Source organism: Oratosquilla oratoria, chromosome 30, assembly GCF_046742065.1.
Source record: "Oratosquilla oratoria isolate Oo_2021 chromosome 30, ASM4674206v1, whole genome shotgun sequence".
Classification (NCBI taxonomy): Eukaryota; Metazoa; Arthropoda; class Malacostraca; order Stomatopoda; family Squillidae; genus Oratosquilla; species Oratosquilla oratoria.
The window spans coordinates 872,501-882,500 of NC_134806.1; the positions used below are offsets into that span (position 1 = coordinate 872,501).

General features: G+C 43.0%; 1 protein-coding gene across 1 annotated transcript in view; it reads right to left on the reverse strand.

Annotated features, from left to right (window-relative positions):
- LOC143040967 (CUB and sushi domain-containing protein 3) overlaps nucleotides 1–10,000 on the reverse strand; it is a 141,761-nt gene that overhangs the window by 45,623 nt on the left and 86,138 nt on the right. Inside the window, exons 3-5 of the mRNA XM_076212406.1 lie at nucleotides 2,969–3,181; nucleotides 2,045–2,262; nucleotides 940–1,151 (exon numbers count right to left, since the gene is read on the reverse strand). Of these exons, the coding sequence (XP_076068521.1) occupies nucleotides 940–1,151; nucleotides 2,045–2,262; nucleotides 2,969–3,181 (643 nt within the window). The remainder of the gene's footprint in view (nucleotides 1–939; nucleotides 1,152–2,044; nucleotides 2,263–2,968; nucleotides 3,182–10,000) is intronic.

Below are 10,000 nucleotides of genomic sequence, written 5' to 3' on the forward strand. Positions count from 1 at the left end.
CTTCGGCCACCCATAAGATTACTCGTACCTTCACAGAACCTTAACCCACTGCATGGGTGGTCGAAAGCAGTGGGTTCGAATCCTACATGCAACTGTCATAAAAATTATCAGATTGATGTCGCTGTCACTAGCGAATTTCTCTCATACTTATCTAACCTGAATCAGCTATGGTTACTCAATCACATGGACAGCTGCCAAGGCCCTCTGGTCTCCCACTGCGACATACTAACTTAACCTGTCTCATCTAAGGTGGGACAGGAACTAAGGAGTACCTTATGGTTTTCCTCAATTCACCCCTTCTGTAACATGCTAACCTATTCTGATTCACCTAAGGTTCCTCAACGAGTTAGAGAGCTGTCAATATCATTTGGTCTTCCTCAGTTTATCCCCACTGCAACATACTAACCTAACATGACTCACCTAAGGTTCCTCATTGAGGTAGAGTTGCCAATACTCTATGTTCTTACTAGAGCTCTCCCAGTACAACATACTAACCTAACCTGACTCACCTAAGGTTCCTCATTGAGGTAAAGGGTTGTCAGTACCCTGTGCTCTTATCTAAGCTACCCCCACTGCGACATACTAACCTAACATGACTCACCTAAGGTTCCTCATTGAGGTAGAGTTGCCAATACTCTATGTTCTTACTAGAGCTCTCCCAGTACAACATACTAACCTAACCTGACTCACCTAAGGTTCCTCATTGAGGTAAAGGGTTGTCAGTACCCTATACTCTTATCTAAGCTACCCCCACTGCGACATACTAACCTAACATGACTCACCTAAGGTTCCTCATTGAGGTAGAGAGTTACCAATACTCTATGTTCTTACTAGAGCTCTCCCAGTACAACATACTAACCTAACATGACTCACCTAAGGTTCCTCATTGAGATAAAGAGTTGTCCCCCCACTGCGACATACTAACCTAAACTGACTCACCTATGCCTTCGCCAGAGCTCCCAGGAGAGGAACCCTTGGAGTGCCGGGTTGGTTTCGTCCACGAGGGAGCCCCCGCGGTTCCTGCACAGCTCGAGGGCCTGGTCGAAGCCCAGGGGCTGCTGGTTGTAGAAGATGTAACACTTGCCGTTGTAGGTAGCTGTGCTTCCCAGCGGCTGGTCCCGGAACGTTGGGCATCGCTCAATAGGTAGTGCCTGTCGGGAGAGGATTGGTGGCGTTAGGGTTTCGCCAGCGTTTCTATCCTTTGGGGATGATGTCGCGCCCGAAGTGGTGAATAGTTATGGAGATTGGTAAAGGAGAGGTTTAAAAAAGGATAGTAGCCGAACGGAGGGATACTAGAGGTAGTAAGTAATCGGCATTGTTGTTTTTGTTGTTATTATTTAATTTTTTTAATATTAGCATTATTGTTATCGTTTTTATTATTATTGTTTTAATTTTCATTATTACTATTATTATTATTATTATTATTATTATTATTATTATTATTATTATTATTATTATTATTATTATTATTATTATTATTATTATCATTATCATTATCATTATTATTATTATTATTATTATTATCATTATCATTATTATTATCAATATTATTATTATTGTTTTTATTATTATTGGAGATGTGTATCCAGTCATAAAGGAATACTGCGTTACTCTGGTACATAGGGGGTGTCACCAGGAGGAGGAGTAGGAGGAGGGAGAGGTGGTGGTTGATGGGGGGTTGGGGGAGAAGGGAGCAGAGTTGATTGGTTCCCAATAGCTTGGTTGGCTTCACTCATAAGTACTACAGTGTCCTGTGTCTTCGAACATTTGCGAAGTCGTGACTTTACGAGGTCGTAATGGACTCGTCCATGTCTTAAATCTACGACCCGGAGATGTGAGCCACCTCTAGCAGCCACTGTATTACTTACAAGTGGAGGCAACTGTACAGACAGATTCTAAAGTTCGACGACGGTTTGTGTTATCAGTATCTCCCATCTCCCCTCTTCAGGAGTGCTTATCTCTATCTTATCTCTTATCTCCCTTCTTCAGGAGCGCTTATTTCTATCTCATCCCTCATCCCCCTTCTTCAGGAGCGCAGACGTACCTGGTCAGTGTAGACAAATGCCTCGCAGATGGAGAGCTGAGACCCGGGAGGCCCTTCGAAATGGACGCTGACGAAGGCGCCCGGCATGGGCGGGTTGCAGGGCAGGAAGAGTGGCCGACCCTCCTCCAGATTCCCCACGAATCTGTTGCAGATCGGGTTGACGCCGAGGTCCGGACGGTTGTTCCCCACGCGGACGACGATGGTTGCTTGGGAGTTGGCTGAAGGAGGGAAAGAAAGGAGAGGTGCTTTCGGTGGTATTCTTAAAAAAAATTATTTCCTTTTATAAATCTTTCCTCGTTCAAATCTTATATAAATCCTTGGAAGGGAAAGATTTTTTTTAAGAATACCACCTTAAGAATCTTACGGTGGTATTCTTAAAAAAATTCTTTCTTTATAGAAATCTTTCCTCGTTTAAATCTTATATAAATCCTTGGAAGGGCTTTTTTTTTAAGAATGCCACCGTTAGTGTCTTCGTCCTTCATGATTGGCTTGAAGATATAGGGTACAGTTGGCTGCAATTCTAAATTATAATTTATCAAGTAAAATTAATCTTATTCAGTTTACTGGAGGTGAAATAAGAATCTGAGGACAATTAGACTCTTAAAGATTTCTTAAAATGGGCTCCTTGCCATATTACTTATTCAATTATCGATTTTATTTATATTCTTTGTCTTTCTTACATAAAAATAAGAGAGGACTGAAGGGGGAGGGAAGGGGGAAGGAGAGGGTAGGGAAGGTGGAGGGAATATTCAATTATCGATTTTATTTTTATTCTTTGTCTTTCTTGCATAAAAATAAGAGAGGACCGGGAAGGGGGAAGGAGAGTGGAGGGAAGGGGAGGGAAGGGAAGGGAAAGGGGAAGGGGGAGGGGAAGGGGAAGGGAAGGTGGAGGGAAAGGGGAAGGAGAAGGGAGGAAGAACTTACTGCAGCAGGACTGTCCGAAGTCGAGTCTGACGAGCTGGACCATGTAGGGTTCCAGAAGGTTGACATACCACCAGGGCTGCCTCTCGACGTTGGTCAAGGTGCACGTCTCCAGGCTGAAGGCTGTCGAGGTGCTCCCGTCCACCGCCTTCTGGGGAATCCCGCCCTCGGCGACTGAGGACTGCATGGGAGCTTTCCCGGCGGCTACGTTGAGGACTGCAAAGGAAGAACGAGATGCGTGAGTTCGAGAATTGTTTCGGGAGTTCGAGAATTGTTTCGGGAATGTATTCCCTGATGACAATTGAACCTGAACCATGAGATTGTCGCCTACCCAACAGTTCTGAATAAGCGGGGAGGCGACCATACGTCGGGCAAAAATAAATAAATAAATAAATAAATAAATAAATAAATAAAAATAGAAATAAAAATAAAAAGTTTGCTGCAACTGAGAGAGCTTTGTCCTACTAAGGGGTTTTTCACTTCCCACTGCGTGGGAATGGGGATGATAAATTCAATATGCAGATCCATTTTCTGATGGCGGGCATTTTATGTTTGTCTGTATATTAGGTCTCTTGTTATATATATTTGTAGATAAAATAGTTTTGATGACAAAATAATAATAATGTATAATTTTGCACCGTTTATCAGATATGGATGCCCCCGCTTTCACACGTGGTCGTAGTTGTGATGTGTGAGAGCGTTCACAGATACCCATTGTTATTTGAAAGCACGACGTCGGGTCGTGGACGGCGCACGGCGAAAAATCGATACGCGTGAAAGGAGCCTTAAGCCCCAGTCACACTATCACGAATCTCCTAAAATGTTTTTGAATTTGAAAATCTGCAGGACGACTTCGTTTACATTATTCTAGAAAACCTAGAATTCATTAAGGACAAGTCAACAACGTGTCTAATATTTGTCTAGATTTACAATTTCTTAGTTCGTCATTTAGTTTCTCAAAATATGAGACAAAGATAATTTGATACTTGGAGATTCGAAAAATGAAAAAATTGTGACCGAAGCCGTTTCTGCTCAAACGAACACACTTGAGTCGTGACAGCGTGACCGGGGCTGGACTTAGGCTTGCCAACCGCCAAGATATAGCCCTGACAAGTGTCATTACGTCAAGCCAGGTTTTTGTGTTTTGCCTATTTATCTGTTTAGATAAAACGTTCATCTATTTACCTATTTATTTTTATGCTAATTTATTTATCTGTTTAATTTTGTCCATCAGTATAACTTTTGTCCCATTTAAGGTATCGCTTTCATTTCACGTTTTCTTCTCACGTTTTCTTCTCCAGCTTGGTTGACCTCCCACCACTCCCGCGTCTCACGAGAAACACGTCACACCCTCCTCCTCACGGCCCCATCTCACGCCCGAGGCAGACGGGAAATCCTCATGGGGTTGTTCGCAGGGGGCGCATCAGACGGGAGAACCCATGAGAACCAGAACAGTTGTGTTCGTGGAGGAAGATGTGGAGGAAGATGTGGAGGGGATGTGGAGGGGTGTGATGGAAGATTTGGAGGGGATGTGGAGGGTGTGTGGAGGAAGATGTGGAGGAGGATGTGGAGGAAGATGTGGAGGAGGATGTGGAGAAAACTGTAGAGGGGGATGTGGAGGGAAATGTGGAGGAAGCTGTGAAGGGGGTGTGGAGGAAGATATGGAAGAAAATGTGGAGGAAGCTGCGGAGGAAGATATGGAGGGGGATGTGGAGGAAGATGTGGATGTGGATGTGGAGGAAAATGTGGAGGAAGGTATGGAGGAAGATGTGGAGGGGACGTGGAGGAAGCTATGGAGGGGGATCTGGAGGAGAATATGGATGGGAATATGGAGGAAGATATAGAGTTACTACCTCTTAAAAACAGGTCCTGTGACGTCATAGTTGTGACGTGGGAAGGAGGTGGTGGGTGAGGGGGGTAGATAAGCCACATTACATTTAGGGTGTGATGGGGTACAGAGTTGAAACCCGTCTTCCCCCCTTCCCCCCTTCTAGCCCCGTTAGCCTTAGCTTAGGTTTGGTGACGTTAGGTTAGGTTAGATTAGGTTAGGTTAGGTTAGGTTAGGTTAGGTTAGGTTAGGTTAGGTTAGGTTAGCTTCCCCTAGTCCTATTTTCCCCTCCCCCTCCCCTACCACCTCCTTCTCCTCCTCCTCCTCCTACTCCCCTCCCACTTCCCACCTCCCCCATACTACTCCCCCTCTCTCTTCCCACCTCCCTCTTCGCTCCGCTTCCCAGCCCCTTCCCCCCTTTCTTCCCACCTCCCCCGTACTCTTCCCACATCTCCCTTCCCAGCTCCCTCTTCGCTCCCCTCCCCTTTCCCCTTCCCCCTCCCCCTTCCCACCTCCCTCTTCGCTCCCCTCTCCAGCCCCTTCCCCCTCTCTCTTCCTACTTCCATCCTCCCTCCTCCCCCTCTCCCCCGGGCCCGAAGCCATGTTCCGTTCTGCCAGTCGCGTTGGACCATAAGCGGGTTTGTAATGTAAAGTGGAGCGACCACTATGAGCTCGTGGCCGCGAGGGACCCCCGTTTCCTCTCTGGCGGTAGAGAGCAATCAACCCCCAACCCCGGGGGTGGGTGGGGGAGTTGCCAAGAGGCCATGGTCGTGGGTGTAGAATAAGGTTGGGTAGGTGAGGTGTTTGGTTGGGTTAGGTGAAGTTAGGTTAGGTTTGGCAAGGTTAGGTGGGGTCAGGTTAGCTTAGGTTAGGATTGGTGAAGTTAGATTAGGTTAGGTTAGGTGAGGTTTGGTTGGGCTAGGAGAGATTAACTTAGGTTAGGTTTGGTTAGGTTAGGTGAGGTTAGATTAGGTTAGGTTAAGTGAGGTTTGGTAGGTTTAGGTGAGGTTAGCGTAGCTTATGTTAGGTTAGGTTAGGTGAGGTTAGATTAGGTTAGGTTAGATGAGGTTTGGTTGGGTTAGGGGAGGTTAGGGTAGCGTAGGGTAGTTTAGCTTAGTACATATACGATGGCGAGCATGTACATGCGCATGCACGGGCACGTACATATATAATTAACTCACACACACAAACACACACACACACACACACACACACACACACACACACACACACACACACACGTAAAGACATTAGATATTAGTCTTAATGATAACACAAACATCAAAGCTAAAAACAATTGCTAATGCAAAAGAAGTCTCTCTAAGGTTTTGTCAGAAGACCAAAGAAAAAAAAGTAGACATAAAAATTAATAAACAGATAAATAGGTAAATGGATAGATATATAAACAAATAAATAAAAACAGATAAATGAATAAATATATTAAAAATAAACAAATAGATATTCAAATAAACAAAACAAATAAGAAACTGAATACACGAATGAATAAATTTATCAATCAATAAATGCACAAAAAAGAAATATGTCAGGAGACTCGTTCCTGAAGCCAATCAGGACGATGTCCCGCCTCTACACAGGGTCGTTGGGGCCTGACGATGGTCAAGACGTTCCGAGCGGTTTCGTAAAGGCGTAATCACATTGTGCTTCACCAACGCCGACCGCTGAAAGTTCGTTCGAGTAAAAATGACTTCGGTTATAATATTTATTTTCTTCTTTCAAATTTCCGAATCTAAAATTATCTTTCCGTCATCTATAGCAAAGCTGAAAGGTGAACTATGAGATCGTAAACCTAGATACGAACGTTAGACATTTTGTTGAAGTGTTCTTAGAGAAGTCTAGATTCTGTAAGTGAAGTCATAATCTAGTTATTCAAATGGAAGTTGAAGGTAGGATGTGGGAGGAAAATTAGCCCAATGTGATAACCCGTTATCATTGTTGACCTCTAATGCCTCTCTTCCCACGTTCACGTGGTGAGGTCGATCGGGGCTTGAGTAACCGCCGGCCGCATTTGCTGTTGTATCATCACATTAGACAAATCCTTCTCTACTGTTAGTGCGATTTTATGAACGCATTTTATGAGGTGCTGTCTCTAATTGTTTCCTCGATTTTTCTCGTGTTATTTTTTATTATCTCAAGAATTATTCCTGTGTGATAGGTGATGTTGTCAATGCGATATAAGAAGCCATGGAACAAATAAATCTCTAGTAAATCACAAGAACAAAAGATGCAGATGATAAAGGTATAATGATATACATACATACACACACTCAAACACAAACATACACACACACACACACACACACACACACACACACACACACACACACACACACACACACACACACACACACACACATATGCAAACACATACACACCCAAAAAGCATTCTATAACAAACAGGACACAAAAAAATAGACTCATAAAAAAAAAAAAAAAAATCCCACAAAGACCCACTTTTTCGCGGGTCGCAAGTAAATCGTCGACATGACGTAGAAACCAAACAAGATGGCGCCACGGGCGGATTTCCAGAAAATCTTTGGCTCAGTACCAATTTGTGGTCCTTCCAAGGTGGGGGGGGGGGGCAGCAACGCTGTACTGGTAGTTCCTAATTTACACGATTTTGTTTTACGCGAATTTCATTTAACGCTATTCATAAAATACAAATAATAATAATGATAATAATAGTAGTAATGATAATAATAATAATAATGATAATAATAATAATAATAATAATAATAATAATAATAATAATAATAATAATAATAATAATAATAATAATAATAATAATAATAATGATAATAATAATAATAATAATAAAATGATAAAAGTAAAAATAATATATAGATAATGATAATAATAATGAATAATGATGATGATGGTGATGATGATGATGATGATGATGATGATGATGATGATGATGATGATGATGATGATGATGATGATGATGATGATGATGATGATGATGATGATGATGATGATGATAATAATAATAATAATAATAATGATAATAATAATAATAATAATAATAATAATAATAATGATAGTAAATTGTTCTTGATTTAAGATGATCAAATGTATTTGATTTATTTCGTTTGCTTGAATTAACACGAGTCAGGTCCAATTTATTTTCAATTGTTCTGGATTTAGTCCAATAAATAACATCTCTACTGGAGCACAAAAGATAGTTTTATATGATGGAGATCTTGGTACCCACTTGTCACTCCCTAAATCTGATTTACGATTTACTTATTCATTCATTCATTCATTTATTTATTTATTTATCTATTTTTGTTTTACACAATGCCTGTTGGTACTTATGTCTCGGATGAATTAAGAATTACCTACACACTGTTCAACCTTAATGGCCCACTACAGGACCGGACTATCCCCTACAGGAGCGGTTAGTACTTCACCATAATGGCTTCATCCGGCTTGGTAAGGTTGTTTGCAGGATGAGAAGTTGGATGTGGATTGAATGTGGATTGGATGAGAAGTGGATGTGGATTGGATGAGATGTGGATGTGGATTGGATGTGGATTGGATGAGAAGTGAATGTGGGTTGGACATGCTTGTGATTGAAGTTCGAATCCAGTAATTATAACTTCCATCATACTGACCAGTGCTAGAATCAATTTGCGTTACTGGTCAAACAAAACCTCTGATGTCCGCCATTGCTAAGAAGGGTCAGGAAGACACAAATGTGTTATGCTCTCACTGGGGATTGAACTCGGGCTCCCTACAGATTCCTAAACAACGTTTTTATTCCTCCTTTGGTTCGGAATTGGAGTTTCTAATTTTTATTAATCAATTCCTAGAAGATAATTTAGCAATCTCTTTCTCTTTCTTTCTCTCCTCTCTCTTTCTCTCTCCTTCCCTCTCTCTCTCTGTCTCTCTCCCTCTCTCTCTCTCTATCTATCTCTCTCTCTTTCACTCTCTCTCTCTGTCTCTCTCCCTCTCTCTCTCTCTATCTATCTCTCTCTCTTTCACTCTCTCTTTCTCTCTCTCTCTTTCTCTCGCTGTGTCTTTCTCCCCGCACCCTCTCTCTATCTCTCTCTCTCCTTCTCTTTCTCTCTTTCTCTCTTTCTCCTCTCTCTCTCTCTCTCTCGTGTGTACCCGTCGTGTTTGTCGGCGCCAAGATGAAGAGGCCAATTGGCTCGTTAAGGAGAGCCAAGTATGACGTGCGATTGTAGAGCGTGAAGCGCAAGACGGGGAACTCAATGAACAAATCGTTAATTAACCTCTTTAACACCAAGACTTAATTTGTGGATTTCCTTTTAAATTGTCTCATGCCAAACGATTTCATTCAGTTCGTGTGAGGACTTGAGGCAAGATCGTGTGTGTGTGTGTGTGTGTGTGTGTGTGTGTGTGTGTGTGTGTGTGTGTGTGTGTGTGTGTGTGTGTGTGTGTGTGTGTGTGTGTATGTGTGTGTGTGTATGTATGTGTGTGTGTGTGTTTGTGTGTGTGTGTGTGTGTATGTGTATGTGTGTATGTGTGTGTGATTCACCATGGTCACCATGGTCTTGGGCCACGTGTTTGACTCGTGATCGACAGCTATTTCCCTCCCAGAAAAGAGCTCAGAGCTCATATATGACCGATCTATGGATAATGCTATGACCTCACACACACACACACCCTACTCCCCGCCCATGAGAGTTGAAGTAACGACTCGCAGAGCAGCGATACTGAAATTATTTCAGCCCTGAGCGGGAGTCAAACCCGGACCGCCGTAGTGGCGGCCGCGAACGCTACCACCGCGCCATCGAGTTGCGCGCGCGCGTGTGTTTGTGTGTGTGCACGCGCGTTCAACAAAACTTGGCTTCCTCCTTCTCTTCCTATTTCTTCCTCTACTCCTACAACTCTAGCTTCTCCTCCTCCTCCTCCTCCTCCTCCTCCTCCTCCTCCTCCTCCTCCTCCTCCTCCTCCTCCTCCTCCAACTCTCTCCTTTCTTCCTACTCCTAATCTTTCCCTTCCTCCCTATTCCTCCTCCTCCTCCTCCTCCTCCTCCTACTACTATTTCCCCTCCTCCTACACCTCCTCCTCTTCCTTATTCACCCTCTCCTCCTCCTCCTCCTCCTCTTTCTCTTCCTCTTCCTCCTCCTCCTAGTAAAATGTATATATATATATTAAATTAGGTTAGGTACCAAACAGCCATGCAAGGACCAATAGGTCTCTTGCTGTTCGTTTGTCCT